We start from the raw sequence: 21,343 nt of genomic DNA, 5'->3' as shown, positions 1-21,343 counted from the left end.
GCACAACCATGTCAGCACAGAATCCAGCCACTTAAAAGCGGTGTCCATGGGCGGTGCTATCCCCAGCCACCTGCCAGCTGGAGGACTCGGAGAGGGATACAAGGAGTCATTATAATAGTAAGAGAGCAATTTTTCTTTAACTCAGGACCTACCCTCTTTGCAGGAACCCCAGCCTGCCTGTCCCCCCACTACACCTCGCTAATCATCAGGCCCCCGGGGCTCCAGCAGACTTCCTACCTCAGTTCACACCAGCTTCCTGCTGCCCCAGTTCTCCCACCCCAAATCGAGTCTCCGAACCTGCAAAGCTGCTGATGCTGCTGAGGCCTGACATCACCCTGCAGCTGCTGGCTGCCCCAGCTGACCCTCAGCTGCCCTGCTCCAGAAACTGGCCTCAGGGGCAAGCTTGTCTTTAACACGTGGCCTCGTCTGTTCCAGGGGTCACAGAAGACTGCGCCCAGAGCTCACCACGTCTTACAGAGATTTTAATGAAACAGCTCTTCTATTTATTTGTGTTGCTGCCTCTAAGGCCCGGGGCCATGACACCAGTCCCTGAGAGGGGAGGCCGGGGCTCAGGGGGGACATCACACTTTTCTGTCCAGTTGCTCAGCTCCTGACACCGACCCGCCGTTCCTGCGTCAATCCTATATCCTTCCCTCTGCTTTTCTCAGGCACATCTGAATCCTGGGGTGAGTACCGTCTACCGCGCACCCTGCGGCACTGGCTAAACGTAAACACGTTTTCTCCTGAGCGTTGGCAGCTCCACCAGAAGGAGAACAAAGGTCAGTGCAGTCATACAGAATCTGATTAACATCAAGCCACAGAAACACACCCCTGGATTAGATGCTTTCCCAAGCCACCCCTGCCCCTTGGACAGAGGAGCTATTCTAGCTGGTGTAGAAGAAGCAGCTTTGCTTAGCTTGCCCAGTGGGATGTTTTAGTACCCACATTTCAAGTTGGGTTTTCCTATTGTTATTTATTTATTTTTTTTAAACAATCTCAAATGTTTATTGTCTTCATAACCAAACGAAATATGAAGCTCAGAACTGGATCACTTGGCCCTTTCTCTTCTTATCTCCTCCCAGCTCAAAATGCTTGCCTCTCTTAATAGCCAGCATTCTCTTAGATCTGCAGTTCGGCTCAACACATTCAAGCCGCAGCACAATCTTCTTCGTAGTTTTAGCCTTTTTCCAGAAAACTGGCTTAGTCGGCCCACCAGAGCCACTCTGCTTCCTGTCATAGCGCCGCTTTCCCTGGGCGTACAGAGAACCCTTGCCCTTCTTGTACCGTGTCACTTTGTGGGGTGGGTGCTTGCCACACTTCTTACAGAGAGTCCGGCAGGTTTTAGGAACGTTCACCACGTTTGCGAGAGCGCTACCGGCACAGAAAGGAAGAGCCCTATTGTTATTGTTTAATTACGTGTATTTTAAGAATGATGCCATGGTATGAATTTTTTTTAAATGAATAGGAAAAAACAGTTTTATTACACGGCAATGAAAGGAAAATGTTGCTTTAAAAAAATCAGGTTTATGGAGGTATAATTTACATACAATAAAATTCATCCTCTTTAGTGTACGGTTGGATGACAAATATATACGGTTGTGTAATCACCACAATCAAGTTTCCACTCCTTCTCCCCAAAAACGTTTCCTGTGTCCCCTTGCAGTGAACTCTTCCCCCTCTACACCTCCAGCACCGCCACCCCAATCACTGATCTGTTTTTTGTCCTTATAGTTTTACCTCTTCTAGAATGTCGTATAAATGGACTCATATACCGTATATAGTCTTTTGCGCCCGTTTTACTCCGTCTAGCACAATGCGTTTCAGAGTCATCCACGTTCCTGCGGGAACCAGCTGCTCGTTGCTTTTTACTGCCGAGGAGTATTCCCTTATGTGGATGCACTGCAGCTTGAGTATCCACTCCCCAGTAGATGAATATGTAGGTTGTTTCCAGTTCTTAGCTATTGAGGAGCAAGCTGCTATGCATACTTGTTTACAGCTCTTTGTGAGAGCATGTCTTCACTTATTTCGGGTAAATCCCTAAGAGTGGGGTTGCCAGGCACTGTCGAGCACATGTAGAAACATTTTTGAATAAGAGGGGAGTTTAAGAATGTTGATAGGCCTTTCATACACGGAGTAAAACATCAAGGTGATGAATTTTAAGGCGAGTTAGTTCAGCTCTGAGCTCCATCCCACCTTCCAAATTCTTGAGATCAGTTGATTTACTGCCTTATTGGTCTAGACACAAAGGATGGGACAGATAACTTCCATTATCTGGTGGTTCTACCACTTATTAATGGGCAGGTACTTAAACTCACTATGCTTTTCTTTCCTCTGCTATAAAATGAGCATCAGCCTACACAGAGAAGCTGGGAGCATTTTTTAAAGTATACATGTAAGAGTGTAGGAAAATACCTGGTGCATAGCAGGTACTCAATAAGCACTGAGTATTTAAATCTGGGGGAAATCAGAACTAGAATTTAAACTGAAAGAGATTATAGCAGAGATCATTTCTCTTCCTAGAAAGCTCTGATATTTTGAATCAAATATGCTCACCAGAGGACACAACAAATACATTTATTCATTTAACTCATTTTCATGGAGTACCTGTTGAGTGCCAGGTGAGGGAAACAGGCCCAGTCCCTGTTCTTATGGAGCTTACAGTCTAGAAGGAGAGGCAGGCAGAATGAAAGGTGTGTGTTACATGTGAGTACAAACCCTAATGAGCTCAACGAAAGAAAAGGACAGGGGCTGAGTGTGCAACTACCAGCCCTGCCTTGCGTTGGGACAGCCCTTTACAGCTTCTGTTTCCGCTCAGTTACTGACCTTGCATAAGAGGAAACGGAGACCAGCCCCTCCTGATCTCCTTCATGCCTTCCCTCCTTCATTCATTAATCATCAGCAAACATTTGCCTAATGCCCTTTAGAATCAGGTACCCGGGACATATACAGACAGGAATCAGACATTACTTCTCCTGCCAGGGAGTCTACAGTCTCGTAGGGGATGAGACCGGATGAGTATACAGCGACAGCTCACTTCCCGCTGGAACTGCTCTGATGAAAAGGATCATGAAACTTGGATGAATCTACGAGAGAGGCAGCTAAGCACCATTTCTGCTGGCCTAGATTTATCAATGGGATGATGCCACACACAGACTAACAGCACCAACATGCTGTTTTGGCTGAATGGGCACCAAATACATGGAGGGCATTCTCCTTGGGGTCCCCACGGAGAGGTTCAAGCTCCTGGAGGAGGAGGCCGTGGAGCAACACAAGACCCACGATCAGTCCCCTCCCTGAAGGCAGATGGTGTCTGCCAGAGACTTTCAGAGGAAACTGTGTGAACAAGCAGCAGTGCTTCTGTGCAGATACGTAAGATGTCTTGGAAAATAACAACTGTTTCAGAAAATTGGAAAGGTACTAACATGCTGAGAAGCCAATCCCAATGTGCAGAAGCCAGGATCTCTGTGGGAGTCACAGGGCCTGACAGACCTGCCCTTCTCTTGGGTCTCAGCCAGGTCCAGCCAAAGGCAGTGATTGGACAAACAGTAGAGTTCATATCCCCTGTATGTCCAGCTCTGGTCCTTAGGATTTCAGCTGTGCCTACGAGTGCCTCCTAAGCAGCAGGCACGATGCTCAGTCCTATGAGATATCTAAGATGTAGACATGCATCCTGTGGTTTTCAGGACTGTCCTGGGTTAGCCTAACTAACCTAATCAGTTGGAAGGCCTTAAAAGAAGACTTAAAACTCCCCTGGACAACAGCTTCCACCCGTGCCTGTAGGTCCAGCCTGCTTCTGATTTCCCTTCCTAAAGGCTTATGTATGAGCTTAGCCAGACAATTCCTCGGGGGGGCTGGGGGGGGAGGTGGCGGCGGCGGTGGCGGTGGCGGTGGGATGTGTGTGTGTGTGTGTGTGTGTGTGTGTGTGTGTGCGCGCCCGCACGCGCACTAGGCTCATAGGGTTCAAAATTCAAAAGGTAAGTATTGACCCAAGAGAAATAAGAACATATAGCCATAGAAGGATGTCTATGCTAATATTTGTAGCAGCTTTTTTCACAGTAGCTAAGAACTAGAAACAACCCAATGGTCCATCAGGTGGAGAACAGATCTATGGACCAGGTACCTCTGTATATGCAGTATTACTCAGCAATAAAAGGAACTACTATTCACAAAACAACATGGATGAATCTCAAAATCATTCAAAAGGTAAGTGAAAGAAGCCAGCCACAAAAGGCCACATATTTACAAATCATATATCTGATAAGAAATTTGTATCCAGAATATTTACATAATTCTTACAACACAAAAATAAAGACATGTAACCTAGTGAAAAAGTGGACAAATAACTCCAATAGACATTTCTCTAAAGAAGATATGCAAATGCCAATAAACACGTAAAAAGACGACCAACATCATTAGTCATTAGGAAATGCAAATCAAAACCACGAGATACTATTTCATATACACTAGGGTGGCTAAAAGAAAAAAGACAGACAATAACAAGTGTTGACAAGGATGTTGAGACAGTGAGAATGGAACTTCTGGGAACTGAGTACCTTCCCCAAGGCAGAAAGAAGTGGGGTTACCAACAGAAGTAGGGAATATTCAGAGGTAGGAGATCCTTTATACTCCAGAAGAGGAGGGACTCTGAAGGAAAAGTCCCCAGACAGCTGCTTCAGGTGCTGTCAAGAGGTCAATGAGGATCCAGACCAGTAAACAAGGGCATGAACCAACCAAGTCATCAATGTCCCCCAAGGGAGCCCCACTGGCTGCACTACACCACCATGACTTGCAGAGTTGCGGGGTCACAGGAGAAGGAAGAAGAGCTCTGAGAAGTAGTGGGATTGATTGCAGCTCTTTAGGAAGACCTGAATGTATATCTGGGAACAAACAGCCTCCCCAGAGTGAGTGCAATGGGAAGAGGCCAAGAGCCAGGAGAATGGGGTGGGCTGGATAAGGAGTAGGGCTGGGGCTCTCTTCCCAACTACAGCCCTTCCTCCTCTTTCTCTGGTAAGAGTTAATAACAGACATCTTTGCTCAGAATATTAGGAGGCTTTGCTTTGTTTCTCAGGCTTAAAAGCCCTTTGGTGTGATAATAATAATTACCTGATTTATTAGAGGTATAACTCATTGGATGTAAGCATGAAATGGTCTTATTCTTCCTAGTAACTTCCCCTTGATAAGGTCCATGTTGAATCCTCCTTTCTCACTAAGGGCCAGGTCCCTTCCTCACACCATTTTGACCAGATTGCATAAGTTTCCATCATTCTCGGTTACTAAAATAGTTTAGCATTGGCATTTAAGATTCAGTCTTTATCATTTAAAATGTCTCCATTTTTGAACTGGGGCTATCACTGCTTTCAGTGGAGGAGGGGATATGATCTGGCTCTGAAACTCCTCCTCTTCAGTAAGAGCTGGCTCCCCTCCCCCACCAGAGCAGGAGGGAGGCAGAGTCTCTCCTGGTGACTGTCATGGGGATGTGCCCATGGGGCACATGTAGCTCAGTCTGGTCCTGTTTGTGCTGCAGGCGGCCTCACCTAAGGTGGTTACCTCCAGGCAGGCAGTGCAGGGGTTCTTCCTGGAGAACTGTTCAGTTTCACCTCCATCTCTGAGAATCATTCAGCCTCATCAGCAATACCTATTCCCCACCCATTCTCCAGATGGGGCGTCCCATTGACCTTGAAATGCCCCTGGCTCTTGTGCCTCCAATAACCTCTGTGCTCCTTCATAGCATGGAAACCACTGGGCTCTTCTTCCACAACCTATGACGGCCATGAACTTCATTTTGTAACCCAGGATGGGCTTCCAAAGAAGCAGTGTTGCCAGATAAAATATAGGATGCCTGGGTAAATTTGAAAATTTCATAAAAACAATGAATCATTTTTTAGCATAAGTATGCCCCATGCAATATTGGAGACATACTAAAAAATTATGCATTGTTTACCTGAAATTCAAATTTACCTGGGCATCCTACAGTTTTATTTGCTAAATCTGGCTACTGTACTAAGAAGCAAACTGAGATGGAGAAGGAAGTTTGCGGGGGTGGGTGGGGTCGTTCTCAGGATCGACACTGTGGTGGAGTGAAGCCAGCAGAACTCCACAGAGAACAGAGAAAAAAGTTCAGCTGCGAGGCAGTCACAACAAAGACTTCAGCCAACCCTCCAGGGAGCTCTGGAGCTGGGATGATCCTTCAGAATTGCCCCACATGTAGGAGAGGTGGCTGGGGCTTTATTCTCCCAAACTGACCAGTCACTGGCTGTGGGCTGACCTTGGAAGGAGGCAGGACTTTGGGCAAGGCTGGGCTCTTGGGCAGGAGAAAATCCATGCCTGGGAGGCTCAGCTGGGAGCTGGGATATGCAAGTTTCACCCCCATCAAGTGGAAATCAGGTGCCTTTGGAACTGCACAAAGGGTTCCCCTAGGTCAAACAGCAACCAGTGGCAGGAGAATTTGAATCCTCATGAGGACAAAGGGCAAGAGCCAGAGTGAAAAGAAACGGCGCTGCAGCAGACTGGACTATACTTGTGACAGAAACAATGATTTTGTTTCAGCATAACACCCTTACCAGTCGTATCATGGGAATAAATTGTGCACGAGCACTTTGCTTTACGCTAGTTAAAAACTGTAAGGCTAAAGCTCTGTACGGAGTTTGGGCTCCAGCTGAGTCCTCTCCCTCTAACAGAGGTGTGTGCCGAGCTCACGGTCCAATCCGGAAGCACGGCTGGAAACCACAGTGGGCTGTGCCCGGTACTGCTTCTCTCTGGAAGTGTGGCCCCCAGCCCTCTGCCAGCACCAGTCTGTCCCCATCCTTGCGCCTTCACCCTGTCTCCCTTCTGCTCCTTTCTCCTCCCTCCTCCTGTGTCAGCCCCACCGCCCACTCACTTCCTTGCTGCTCAGTGGCTCCCACGCCCTGGGCAGGACCTGTCCTCTGACACACTGGACATGATTTTGGCTTGGCTTTGGCTAACGTCTCCGAGGGGGCGCCTCCTCCTCTGGCGTCCTGGAATGCCCTGCTTTGCTTCCTACAGCCCTGCTGGGTCCGCCACTCACGCCCTTGGCCACACCCAGGTCTTGTCATCACCAAGCTGCTCCTCAAAGACCCCCCCACTCCCTCCTCCCACTCGCTGGCCCGCAAGCCCTGATTTTCCGTTCTCTCCCTCCCTTCCTGCCCCGGGGCCTGCTCCCTCAGCCTGCGGCCGGGTCCCTCCCTAGACCACAGGTCTCACCTCGGCCTCCACGCCTCTCTTCCTTCCACCCACCCGCCTGCCTCCTCCCCTCTCCCGGGCCTGCTGGGGGCTGCGGGAGGAAAGCCCTCCAGATCTCACGGCAGAGTCAGAGCCCCCATGGTCGGCTGCTCTCTCTCTAAGCCCCTCAGCAGACCTCTTCCTCCCGAGAGGCTCCCCCTCACTCCTGCAAGAACCTGTCCAATCCCTGCTGCCCGCCACACCTCCACCTCCCAGGCGACCTTGGCTGCTGCTTCCGAGAAAATGTGGAGGCCCTCAAAGGAGACGCCTCAGCCTCCTGCCAGGCTCCCTCAAGCTCGCCCTCACCTCGGCCACCCTCGCCTCTGCCCTCTGGTCTGGGAGGAGGACAGGGCCCTCCCTGTGTGAGATTCCACCTTCCATCTGGACTCCGATCCTCTCTCCTCCATGCCTTTAGTCTCCTGCTAATGATTTCCTGTCTCACCAAATCACTTCCTTTCTGCTGGCCCTGTCTTTTCTGACGTACAAGCATATTCAAGACCCTCTATGGCTTTAAAAGAAACGATTAATGGACCCTAAATTTCCAAGAAGTGCCACCATGTCTCTGTCTTGTTGGCATTCCCATTCCCGAAGAGAGTAAGTGACACTTCGAGTGTCCACTTCCACGTCCTCCAACTACAATTCAAGTCTCAGAAACACGCCTCCTGCTGCCAGCACTTCCCAGCGATGTCTAAATCCTGGCCCATTCCCATCTCCATCTTACTGGTGCCGCTGCAGTTCTCGGCTCTGTTGACTGTCCTCCCTGAGACTCTCTCAGGCCGCTCTTTCTCAGGTCCCCCCGCGAGTGACTGGCCCTCAGAGTGGTCAAGGCCAGCTCCATCTTCTTCCCTCCTCTTTCTGCTCACGCTCATTCTCCCGGGCTTAATCCTTTCCAAGCAGGCCCATGACCCCCGAAGTGTCCTCCAGCCAGCCCTCTCCTGGGAGCTCCAGCCCAGACACCCAGCTGCTTCCTAGACTCGCCGCCTGAGCATCCCGGATGGAGGGCGGTTCCCCAGACCAGCACAGCTTTAACCCACAGATCTTCTCCAGGCAGGTCCCCTGGCTCAGTATGTGCAACACCTTCTGCCAATGGCTCATAACCAGAAACCTCAGCAGTATATGTGATTCCTCCCTCTTTCTCCTCCTGTATCCCATCTGGACAGAAAACTAATACACCAGAGAGCTGGCCACCATGTGAGGGCAAACAAGATGACACTACTTGGAGCTTCTTAAGCAATATTTTTATCCTATGACTTGCATCTGAACATTCATTGTCGTGTTCGCTCATTCCTTCATTCTCTCCCTCACTTGTTCATCCAGCCACAAACCAGAGCTGAATGTCTTCCACGACTGGTACTGTGCTCAGCACGGGCTGGTGCTTTCACGGTCCTCCCTGCCAGGGGCAGAGAGACCTGGAAACGAGATAACTGCCTGTGTGGACAAGCTCAAGGGTGCTCAACGGATGCAGACAAGGGAGATGCACCACGGATAATGCCCTTACAGACTCGGGGAGTAAGGGCGCTTCTCAAAGCAGAGTGGAAACTCTCCCGACCAAGATGTCTTGTTCAACACTGAGGTCCAAGAGTCTAGAAGAGTGTCTGGCATGTATGTGGTAGGTGCTCCTTAAATATCTGATGAGCCAGTGAGTAAAAAAAAAAAGTGTGTGTGTGTGTGTGTGTGTGTGTGTGTGTATGCGCATTATAATCCATAGAATTAAATAAGAATCCAGGAGTTCATACTGACATAAAGAAATAATTGGATAAAAAAATAAATAGGGGGAAAGGACAGCTCTTCTCTATGGTAGAATTCCAACTACTAAAGGTAGATGGAATGATGGAAATAGGAAATCATCATTCACCGGAACCCCAAAGTAACAATTGTTCCAGGCAGTAATCAGCAATGAATGCTAAAATTAATGGATGAAATTTGATGAGATACAGGATATTTACGTATTCTCTGTGTATCTCCCCACAAGGCACTCTAATTACAAGTGACAAAATAATAACTGTACAGTTAAAAAACCCAGCAGACATCATTTTATCCAAGTGGTCGAAGTTAGTACTACCAATAATGGGACATATTACCGCTATGTACCTCCTGAGAATGTGATGCCCTCAAAAGGTACATCTCTTCTGTGGCGTTACTTTTAATTTTAAAATTTTTAACAGCTTTATTGAGGTATAAGTCACACATGCAAGGGAATTATTGGCTATTATGAATAATGCATCTATGTATATTCACATACTTATTTTTATGTAGACATATGTTCTAATTAATCTTGCAGAGATTATGGATATAGATATAGATAACACACACATACACACACACCCCTAGGAGTGGAATCGCTGGATCATGTGGTATTTATCACTTTATGTTTAATATTTTTCTAAAGCGGCTGCACCATTTCACATTCCAGCAGCAATGAATGAGGGTTGTGATTTCTCCATACCCTTGTCAACACTTGTTACTGTCTTTTATATTTTACTTTAGCCATCCTAATGGGTGTGAAGTGACATTGACTAATGATGTTAAGCACCTTTTTATGAGTTTATTAGCCATTTGTATATTTTCTTTAAAGAAAGGTCTATTAAAATCCTCTCTCGGGACTTCCCTGGTGGCATGGTGGTTAAGAATCCACTTGCCAATGTAGGGGACACGGGTTCGAGCCCTGTTCTGGGAAGATCCCACATGCCATGGAGCAACTAAGTCCTCAAGCCACAACTACTGAGACCATGTGCCACAACTACTGAAACCCACGCACCTAGAGCCCGTGCTAGACAACAAGAGAAGTCACTGCAATGACAAGCCTGCACACTGCAACAAAGAGTAGCCCCCACTCTCCACAACTAGAGAAAGCCCGCTCACAGCAAAGAAGCCCCAAAATAAATAAATAAATTTATTTTAAAAAATCCTCTGTCAATTATTTAATTGGCTTACTTGTCTTTTTATTTTTGAGTTGTAAGGGTTATTTTTATTTTCTGAATACAAGTCCCTTGTCAGATATACAATTTATAAATACTGTCTCCCATTCTGTGGGCTTTTTATTCTCTTGATTGTATCATTTGCAGCATAAAAATGTTGAATATTGCTAAGTTATTTATTTATTATTGTCACTTGGTGCTTTTGATGTCCTATCTAAGAAACCATTGCCTAATTCAAGGTCATGAAGATTGACTTCTGTATTTTCTTTTAAATGCTTTATAGTTTCAGTTGCTTTTACATTTAGGTCCATGATTTTCTTTACTGTACAAGGTAGGGGTCCAACTTCATTCTTTTCCCCATTTGAACTGTCTCAGCACCTTTGTTGAAAACTAATTGACTATAAGTGTATGGTTTTATATCTGGACTAACTATTATATTCCATTGATCTTGATTACTCAGTCTTGATTACTTTATCTTTGTAGTGAGTTTTAAAGTTGGGAAGCATGAGTCCTAAAATGTTTTTCTTATTTTTCAAGGTTGTTTTGACTGTTCTGGGTAGCTTGAATTTTCATATGAATTTTAGGATTAGCTTGTCACTTTCAGCAAAGTAGCTAGCAGGTCCTAGAAGATAATATTGGAAAAAACCTACATAACCTTGAATATTTTAATGACTTTCTAGATACAACACCAAAGGCATGATCCATGAAATAAATAACTGATAAGCTAGACTTCATTAAAATTAAACACTTCTGATTTGCTAAAAACAAATGTCAAGAGAATGAGAAGACAAGCACAGACTGGGAGAAAATATTTCCAAAAGACACATCTAATGAAGGACTTTTATCCAAAATATCTGAAGAACTCTTCAAACTCAACGATAAAAGAGCAGATAACCTGATTGAAAAATGAGCCACAGACCTAAACAGACACCTCACCAAAGAAGGTATACAGATGGCAAAAAAGCATAGGAAAAGATGCTTCACTTCCTCTGTCACCAGGAAAATGCAAATTAAAACAATGAGATACTACTATGCATCTGTTAGAATGACCATAATCCAGAACACTGACAACACCAGATGCTGGCAAGGAGGCGGAGCAACAGGAACTCTCATTCATTGCTGGTGTGAATGCAAAATGGTACAGCCACTTTGGAGGACAGTCAGTTTCTTACAAAACTATACATACTCCTACCATATGATCCAGCAATTGTACTCCTTGATATGTACCCACAGGAGCTGAAAAACTGTATCTACACAAAAACCTGCATAAGGATGTTTATAGCAACGTTATTAAGAATGGCCAAAACCTGGAAGAACCAAAGTATCCTTCAGAAGATGAATGAATAAATAAGCTGTCATATATTCAGATAATGCAATATTATTCAGTGTTAAAAAGAAATGAGCTGTCAAGCCATAAAAAGACTCGGAGGGACCTTAAACATGTATTACTAAGTGAAAGAAGCCAATCTGAAAAGGCTTCATACTATGTGACATTATGGAAAAGGCAAAACTATGCAGACAGTAAAAAAGATCAGTGATTGCCAGGGGTTGGAGGACTAGGGGTGGGAAGGCATGAATAGGTACAGCACAGAGGATTTTTAGGGCAGTGGAAATACTCTGTATGATATCATAATGGTGGATACGTCATTATACGTTTGTCCGAACCCACAGAACGTACAACACCAAGTCTGCACTATAAATGTAAACTGCAGACCGAGTGATTATGATACATCAATGTAGTGTCATCAGTTATAACAATGGTACTGCTCTGGTGAGGAATGTTGACCATGTAAGAGGCTATATATGGGGGATGGGAAGGGCAGAGAATATATAGAAAATGTCTGTACCTTCACCCCGATTTTGCTGTGAATCTAAAGCTTCTCTAAAAAATAAAGTCCTAAAAAAAAAACATGAGGGATTCAGTAGATATTGCATTGAAACTGTACATCAATTTAGAGAATATTACCATCTTAATAATGTCAAGCCTTCTAATCCATAAACATGTCCTTCCATTTATTTAAATATTCTTTAATTTTTTTCAACAATGTTTTGTAGTTTTCAGTGTATATGTATTGTACCATCTCATTAAATGTATACCTAAGTACGCTATTGTAAGTGAAACTGTTTTCTTAACTTCATTTTCAGATTGTCCACCGCTGGTGTATAGAAATGCAGCTGGTTTTTGTATATTGAGTATTTTTATGATGAAAGAATGTTGGATTTTGCCAAATGTTTTGTCTGTGTCTGTCGAAATGATGTTTTCTGTTCTTTATTCTATGGTTTATTACATAAATTGATTTTTATATGTTGAGCCAACCTTGCATTCTTCGAATAAATCCCACTTAGTCATGGTGTATAATTATATATGTTTCTGGATTTGGTTTTCTAATACTTTGTTAGGATTTTTGCATCTTTATTCATAAGTAATATCTGTCTGTGTTGGATTTTTTTCCAACTTGTGATATCTTTGGCTGGTTTTGGTACTGGAGTAATTCTGTGGCAGTCTTGCCAAAAATGCATAACTAACTTAATGATGAAGTAACATCAGACATACCTAAATTGAGAATGACTACATAAAACAACTTGCCAGTGCTCTTCAAAAGTGTGAAGGCCATGAAAGATAAAGGAAGCCAGAAAAGGTGGTCCACAGTAGAGTAAACTGACATAACAACTAAATGAACATATAATAGTAGATTGGAAACTGTAACCCCAAAATGACATCAGTGGGACAATTATTGAAATTTGAAGTAGGTCTGTAGATTAGATAATAACATGGAATTGACAGGAAATTGACATAACAACTAAATGCCACGTACAACAGTAGATTGGAAACTAACCCGAAAATGACATCAGTGGGATAACCACTGAAATCTGAAGTAGGTATGTAGATTAGATAATAACATGGAATCAGTGTTATTTTTCTGATTTTGAAAATTGCAGAGTTCATGGAAGATGTTAACATTTGGGGACTTCTTTGTACCATTTTCCCAACTTTTTTATGTGTGAAATGATTACAAAATGAAGAGTTAAAAATTATCAAAAAAAATTTTAAGCATATGTGTCTGTGGTGTCCTTGGTTCAATGAGAGAAAGAATGTGTTTGAGAACCAGGGAAGCATGACAATCAAGGTCTGAAGTTTACTATTTCTGGCACCTCCGTGTGGCTGAGTGTTTGTGGAACACAACGTGTGGGGAAGGGGATGGGACCAGTACCAGTGAGGACGTCCTGCAGGCTTGGGGAGCTGTGGGAGGACTGGGCACTGCGAGACGGGGGGAGACTAGGGAGAGAAAGTGACACAAAGGGAGTTACAAAGATTTGCTGTGAACTTGCAAAGAGAAATTTTGCCCAGGGATGTTACAGTCTCCTTAGTTTTTTTGTAGATTTTTTAAAAATCTAATATTGGAAAAGGAAAAGTAAAAGGCCATGTTTTGTACCTAGAACAATAGCAATGCTCAGCCCCCAATTCAACCTCAGAGAATTGAGGGGTTTGCTCTAGGGGAAAGAGTTAAAATGAAATGTGTATATATGTCAGTAAATAACTAACTGATGAGAACCTACTGTTTAGCACAGGGAACTCTACTCAATGATCTGTGGTGACCTAAATGGGAAGGAGATCTAAAAAGAGTGGATATATGTCTACGTATCACTGATTCACTTCATTGTACAGCAGAAACTAACATAACATTGTAAAGAAGCTATATACACCAATAAAAATTAATATAAATTTTAAAAGTGAAAAATTAAAATAAGACAAAAAGACCAAAAAAAAAAAAAGAAATGTGGGCTTTAAATGCATTACCACAGGGAGGGCTAAGATGGGGAGTTTCTTCACCACGCTAGTGAGATCGAACCAAAGGGTCTGAAGATCCAGTTTTTAGGAGCTGAGAGTCCTTTTATTGAGGATGGAGGAGTCTCACGCCGGCCTCCAGGAGAGACTTGAGAAAATTTCTGTCAAAGAGAACTGAGGTAAACTGAGTCTCGGCTGCGGCAACTTCGAGGAAAACAATTTGACTAGAGAACTAAGGAGCCAAAGGGAATCAGAGCCTGTAATGGGAAGGACTGGGCAGGGAGAAAGAGAAGACGCAAGGGGGTGTCTCCCACACAGCTAGGTCCCTGGAATTTCAGAGACCCTGGAGAAAAGGTTGAAACAAGCTTACATGCATTTTGTTGTATTTTAAAATATTTACGTCCAATAATTCTTTTTTCCACCGGTATCGTTTCAACCGTATCTACTGGGTTGAACCATATGAAATTGACAAGTCAGCTGCAGCGAGTTGGTCGGGGCAATTGGATGTTAATAGAAGACTAGACATGGTCCAGGTAGGACACAGAGGGATGCAGGCAAGAGATGGTGAGAGCCTGAACTGAGGCTGAATCTGCTTGGTGGGTGGAACCCCCAGAACCTGGCTCTTGATTGGCTGTTGAAAGCTGGGTAAATGGGAGTCAAAGGAAGAGGAGGTTCCAGAGCGAAAGACCAGTGTTACCAAATACTTCTGCCAGGAGACATGGAGACTGAAAGATGTCCAGCAGATCTGTCAGTGAGGAGCTCCTGGAGACTGTTTTAGTTTCCTGTAGCTGCTGTAACAAATTGCCACGAACTTGGTGCCTTAAAACAATACACATTTATTTTCTTAAAGTTCTGGAGGCCAGAGGTCTGAAATGAGTCTCACTGGGGTCAAGTCAGGGTATCAGCGGGCTGCGTCCTCTGGAGGCTCTGAGGGGAAAATCTCTGGGGCGGGGGGTGGGGAACTGCTTCCTCCAGTTTCTAGAGGCTGCTGATGTTCCCTGGCTGGTGGTGAAATTGATCCCTCCCATCTCGGCTTCCACCTTCACACTGCTTTTTCTTCTTCTGTGTCAAATTTTCCTCTGCCTTGCTCTTACGAGGACACATGCAATGACATCTAGGGTCCACCTGGATAATCCAGGATAAGCTCCCCATCCCAAGATCCTTAACTGAATCACGTCTGTAAAGTCCCTTTTGCCATGTGAGGTGACATCCACGGGTTCCAGGGATTAGGATGTGGACATCTTTGGGGGCTAACACTCAGCCTACGGCAGAGTCCTTGGCAAGAATATTTCCCCGCAGGAGCTGGGGGTGTGGCGGCAGAATGCAGAGGGCTAACATGTGGCTGGGGCCCAGTCCGGATGGCTCATCTGAGACCTGGAGGGAGACAGCACGCCCCGAGGATGGACTAAGGGTCAGGAGTCTGCACTGGAGGGGAGAATGAGCAGCCACAAAAGGCAGAGGGAGTGGGAAAGAGCGTGTGGTGAAGCTCAGCGTGCAAGGAGATTCTAGAAGGAAGAGTCAACATCGTCAGGCGCCACAGAGAGGACAAGAGGTGGACTGAAAAGAACCCAATGCCTTTGGTGGCCAGTGGTCATGGATAAACTGCCAGGGCAGGGGAACAGCAGGGTGTAGCGCAGGAAAGTTCATTTACAGAGGCCCGTGTGGGAACATGAGGTGAGGATGTGGAGACAGGGACAGAGGTTATTTTCGAGGAACTTGGCTAACATGAACATAGGAGCACAAAGCACAGTCAGGATAAGGATGAAGGGCCCTAGGCTGTTAGGGTTGGAGACAACCCCCAGGCCTGTGAGAAGGCAGCCCAGCCTTCAGCCTTCCAAGCTGCCAAAGACACTGATGGACAAGTTATGGTCCTGAAAACGTCCACCCTTACTGCTAAGACATTCTACGATCTTCCATGTTTACATTCAAAAGGTCTGTAACCAGAGCATAAAATGACCATGAAAATTCTGAGGATTTTCAGGTCTTTGTGTGGTACCCTCTGCACAGCCCTGCATAATTAGGAAATGGAGCATTTGCAAGTGTGGCCCCCAAAGACGGGATGAGGTTTCACCTCAAAAGGATGAAAACTCCCTTTTCTCCGGGCAAAGAAGGTAGTAAGTCAGGGAAGAGCTCTTTCGAGAATAAAAGCTCTCAGTGTGCCCCTATATGGGCAAAACACCTTTTCTTTCTCCTTCCAAACGCCCTTCCCTTCTTTGAAGTGGGGAGGGCATGGCAGATGTTTGAAAGATAATAGAATATTCAACTTCTCTCGTTAATCACGAGAAATCACAATAATCTGATCTTGCCTTTCTGGGCTTAGTTTTCATTGTGCCTTTTAAAAACTGAAACAATTCTCTGTTTTTAGTTTTACATTCCTTTCTCTTTCTTCTTCCCTGGGTTTGTTTCTCTCTCCTGCTCTGGGAGAGCTTCCTCTTGGGTTGTGATGGTTTGCGTTGCACTTTTTCACCCCCTTCTGCTCCTTTGTTCTCTGCTCTCTCTATTCCAGCCCCTCCCACCCCACCCCCACTCACTTTCCTCTCTCACTCCTTTGATAGCGAGGAGCTGCTCCCTAAATATCTGAGACAGTCTTCTGAGCAAGAGTCCAAGACACTTCTGGGGAGACCTCTGGAGTCCCTGCCTTCACTGGGAAGGAAGCCCCAGGCCAGGCTTGCACCCAGCACGGACAGGGCGACAACCTCATCAGCCAGAGGCAGCAGAATGCCAGAAACACATTTGGGTCTGTCTTTGTGAAAGAAAATGATACTTCTGCAGGCAGGTGGTACTATTTTGGGGAACATTTTTATGTGCAATTTAGAGTGCACATTCTACGCACAGCTCAGACAGAAATAATCAGTTTAATGTGTGTCTGCACCATCATATGGTCAAGCTTTAGGTGAGAGCAGATTTACACACCAAAATCAAAAGGAAATAGCCAGAGCCGTCTTCTGCTACATTCCTTGACGATAAATGGTCACGCGATGGAGAGCTGCCAACCCAACTCTCCGCTCCTTTTATTCCTTCCCAGAAAGTGCTTGAGTTTGAAAGAAAATTAGTTTCCAAGGTGCTTGAGTGCATCTGTTAAATACAGATTTTTATTAACAGGGGGCACATGTAAACAAAGTCTACATAAACAGAAAGACGCCTGGCAGCAAAGGAGAAGTATGCTCAGTGTCAGGGAGTTTTTCTCAAAATGAAGTGTAAGGAAGTTTACAGGAATTCTTGAGCCAACGTTTCAGTTCAAGAAGACATCCTCCTTCTCTGATGTGTGCTACAGAAGATGGTCAAACCGAGGAGCTTAATGTCCACGGCATTCGGCATTTGTCATTGTGTGTTTTCATTAGAGAAAAAGGGGTTTTTCTCTGATGGGCTAGGGTGTCAGAGGAGCCACAGTAAAAAAACAAACAAAAGGACAAACAAACAAAAATACATACTAAGGTTCACAGCATATTTTTCAGAAAGTTCAACTTTCAAATGGAAGAACTGTATGGAGGATTATTTTTTAAGTAAAAACTCCCCTGAAAGCATCCACGTGTGAACACCTCAAGAAGCAGAAGCGTTTTAAGTCAAGCCACGATGCAGATCGATCTACATCCAGGGTAATATTCAAAATATGTATGTGTCACCCTCTGGATCCCCGAAGCAATGAATCAGTGCAGACTCTGCAAAAAAAGCAGCTGTATTGAGTCTGCGAGTCACCTCGGCCACAGCCTTCAGGAGTGAAGAAACTTTGAGATTAAAGCCCTCTGAAATGGAATAATTGTGATATGGGATTTGCGCTTTTTTTTTTCCTTCAAATTTTGAAGACAAACAATGTTCTTCCTGCTGTGATGAATTTATTCTGAGGTTTGAAAGGAAACCCGTGTCCCAAGAGAAGGAGGGCCCTGCGTCAGGAGGGTGAAGGCCGGCCTTTCAGCACATGTGTTCCCGTTTATCCAGGGGCGGCACTCGGGTGTGAAGGGGGAAATACTCAGGGTGAAAAGATTCAAGGGGATCAAATTATTTTTCCATTTGTCTCAGAAAGAAAGAAAGAGAGGAAATAAAAGGCGGAAGGAAAATCATTTCATCATGTGGCGATCCAGTGTAACCTGGGGTAGCAGGCAAGTGGCAACTTTAGTTTTCAGAGAAGCTCCCTCTCGGGCGTCCCGAGCCTCGCGGGCGTGGGCTGGGACTGTGGAATTCGAGCGCAGCCGGGGCACGAGAACAGGAGTCGCACGGGTATCTGTCTACGCTTGTCACCTCTCGTGTGATCTCTGGGCTACGAGCCTTCCTCGCCCCACCTCGGCGGACGGGTTCAAGGGGAAGCAAGAAAGAGAAAACTGTGCAATTGAACATTTACTACATGCTAGGCATTTTACGCGCACGGTCTCCCTCACCGTAAGTCTGCAAAACAGAGATTATTGTCCCAATTTTAGAGGTTAGCAAAAAGCTTCAAATGTTTTTGTGGGCCTTGCTCAAAGTGCCACAGCTGGTGGTGGGGCGGACCTGTCTGCTACCAGACTCAAGCTCTTTTTGGTTTTGCTGCACTGCCTTCCCGCCAGGTGGCCCTCGTATGTGAGGTGGAGGCCGGAAGGACCATTTAGCATCACAGGATAAAGGCCACGACGACTTCCCTCCACAGCTCACACTCTATTAAACAAGGGAAAGCAACAGACTGAGTGAATGTACTCAAAGGGCAGGAGTAAAAACGATACATTAGGACTCATTTGGGGAATAGGAAGTTTGCCTTCCAGTTACTGTGGGGTGAGGCAGAACAGGACCAGTCCTAGGGGCTCCCTAATTCACTGGATAAAAGACAGGAGGCCAGTGATTCAGCGCCTGCTGGTGATTAGCTCAGGGAGGCCCCACTGGCTGGCCTGGCTGCACTATAACACTTAACACTGGCCAATGATCAGTTGCTTTGCTAACATTCGAACACACCCGTGGAGCAAAAAGCCCCAGGCCCTGAAGCTTCGCAACCTGCCCGTCTGGCCCCACCCCCTTATCATGGGTGCAGTACCCTCGTACAAGGAACTCAGCCCCATGCCCTCCAAAACCCCTTCCTCAGGCTCCCGCCGAGCCAGGGGTGCTCGTGAGAGTCCTGTCGGCCCCATGACGCTCCAGAATTCCTCAGGTGGGTCACAGACTGGGCTTCACCCTGACCTTGAGAACGGGCTCCCCATGGCTGTGGGAAGAGGGGGTGACAGAGCTCTCTTGAAGCCTAGGCCTCGGCGGTGTCTCGAAACATGGGTTTCCCACTTGCCTTTGAAGTTTAAATGTGGACCTGTTTTCTCCTGATAATAATAAACAGGGCCAGGAGGGAGAAAGACAGAAGAGGGAGAGGAGGGAGGGCAGGCAGCAGTCGTGTCAAAACAGAAAACCATCCAAACGCTGCTCGGAAGGGACGCTGGCGTGGCTCCGTGGCTGCCGGTGGGGGTAAGGGGAGCCTGGAGGCCTGGTCACGGGAGCAGGCGGCCCTGCAGGCCAGCTCCAGCCCCTGCCTGCTCTGGTCATCAAGGAGTGGACGGGGTGGATCTTGAAAAGAAATCAAGAGAGTCCCAAAATGTAATCACCGAGGGACAGAGGAAATGAGACCCTCGGCGTGGGTGCCCAGGGTCTCCGGAGGAAGGAGACCTCTGCCGGCTGGCCTGCTGTGGTCAGGAGGTGTCCCAGACCTGCAACAAATGGCCACAAGCTACGGCCTTGTTTGGTCTAGAACCTTCTCCTCAAAATAGCCGAAATAAGTGTTTGGAAAGAAAGGTGAAATGAGTGACAGCTCGTGACCTGGCTTCGCGTGTGTCACAGCCAGTTGGCCCGGCGGCACCAGGGGCCCCCGCGGTCGGGTCAGGGGTGATCCCTGCGGTCTAGCCAGAGAAACAGACACAACAGCCACCTCTGTTCGGAAACAGAATCTCCCCAGAGGATAACAGTGTGTGCCCGAGGACACTCCGGGCCCGGGGAGGTGGAGCTGCTCCCAGCTGCCCGAAGAGCAGGGGCTCCAGAATCCAGGCTGCCCAGCATCAGGGCGAAAGCCTTTCCTCAGAGCCCAAGGCTTCCTGGAGACTAGAGCTGGAAGGGGGATCTGGAGTCCAACTCTGTCTGTTCATTCATGAAAAACATGGCAGCTCAGAGGGAGAGGCCGCCCTGAGTTCAAGACCTCCTGAATATTATTAGCCAGCGGTTCCCCATTCATGAAGATGGAAACAGAATCCCTGCCTTGGGAAACTGACGTACCAATTAAATGGGACAACATATGTAACCACTTGAATAGTCCATCACCTTGCAATCATTATTTGTCATTATGCAGATAAAAGCCAACTAGGGAGACGCATAAAGGTCACAGCCTTGCCCAGAGTCAGTCAGTGGAAGGCCTGCAAAGGTCAGAGGCAGGCAGCTCCCAAGATGGCCCCTATGATGCCCCGGCCTGGGATTCACCCCCTGAGTAATCCCCTCACACACTGTTATCCACAGATACAAAGAAGTGACTTTATATCACTTCCAAGATGAGGTTATAAGCCTCTGTGGCTCAGAACAGAATGAGGGTTGCCAGGGGCTGGGGGTCGGGGAAAGGGGAGGTGTTTATCAAAGGGTACAAAGCTTCAGTCTGGCGAGATGAACGAATTCTGGAGAGCTATGCACAGCATGGCGACTACAGTTGAAATACTATATTGTACACTTGAAATTTGCTACGAGGGTAGATCTTAAGTGTTCTCGCCACACACATACAAAAGATGACTATGGGAGGTGGTGTCCATTAACTTGATTGTGGTGATCATTTCACAGTGTATACGTGCGTCAAAACATCAGGTTGTATACCTTAGATATGTACAGTTTTAATTCGTCAATTATACCACCCAAAAGCTAAAAACCCAAAACACTGTGGCTGCCATCTTAGGCTCTGTCCTGGGCAGCCAGACCCTTGTAGACCCAATATGCCAAATTTTCAATCCCCACACACGTTTCCAGGAGCTGAGAAGAGAAACACTTTGAACTGGGACTGTGTTTGTTTCCTGGGGCTGCCATAACAAAGTAACTGGCACTGCACGGCGTAAACAATGAAAATGTGTTGTCTCACAGTCCTGGAGGCCAGGAGTCTGAGATCGAAGCAAAAGCAGCAGGGTTGGTTCCTTCTGAGAGCTGTGAGGGAGAATCTGTGCATGCCTCTCTCCCAGCTTCTGGTGGTCAGCCTGCAATCGTTGCCATTCCTCGGCTTATAGAAACATCACCCAGATCTCTGCCTGCATCTTCACCTGGCGTTCTACCTGTGTGTGTCTCTGTCCGAACTTCCCCTTTTTATAAGAACACCAGTCATGTTGGACTAGGACCCACCCCAATGACCTCATCTTAACTTGGTTACCTCTGTAAAGACCCTATTTCCGGTTGGGAGCAGTGGCGGAGGCCCAGGCTGGCTCCCTGCGCTACC

General features: G+C 46.3%; 1 protein-coding gene across 1 annotated transcript; it reads right to left on the bottom strand.

Annotated features, from left to right (window-relative positions):
• Positions 1–982: 982 nt before the first annotated feature.
• Positions 983–6,802, bottom strand: LOC131743527 (large ribosomal subunit protein eL42-like). Its single transcript, XM_067016889.1, has 3 exons — positions 6,697–6,802; positions 2,605–2,662; positions 983–1,371 (listed from the first exon to the last, which is right to left on the bottom strand). The coding sequence occupies exons 1-3, from the start codon at positions 6,800–6,802 to the stop codon at positions 1,038–1,040; spliced, it is 498 nt and encodes a 165-aa protein (XP_066872990.1). The 3' UTR covers positions 983–1,037.
• Between the last annotated feature and the right edge of the window lie 14,541 nt (positions 6,803–21,343).

This window comes from Kogia breviceps, chromosome 16, assembly GCF_026419965.1.
Source record: "Kogia breviceps isolate mKogBre1 chromosome 16, mKogBre1 haplotype 1, whole genome shotgun sequence".
NCBI lineage: Eukaryota > Metazoa > Chordata > Mammalia > Artiodactyla > Physeteridae > Kogia > Kogia breviceps.
Note: the sequence above shows the minus strand (reverse complement) of the source record. Positions and strands in the feature narration are given on the sequence as shown.

Excerpts from the sequence above, each read along its gene's own strand:
- LOC131743527 (XM_067016889.1), bottom strand. The coding sequence starts at position 6,802 with ATGGGGACAGACTGGTGCTGGCAGAGGGCTGGGGGCCACACTTCCAGA. Across the intron at positions 2,663-6,696 it reads CCGTGCTTCCGGATTGGACC|ACTGTAAGCTCCATAAGAAC; the intron begins GTGAGCTCGGCA and ends CTCTCCTTCTAG. Across the intron at positions 1,372-2,604 it reads CCTCACCTGGCACTCAACAG|CGCTCTCGCAAACGTGGTGA; the intron begins GTACTCCATGAA and ends CTGTGCCGGTAG.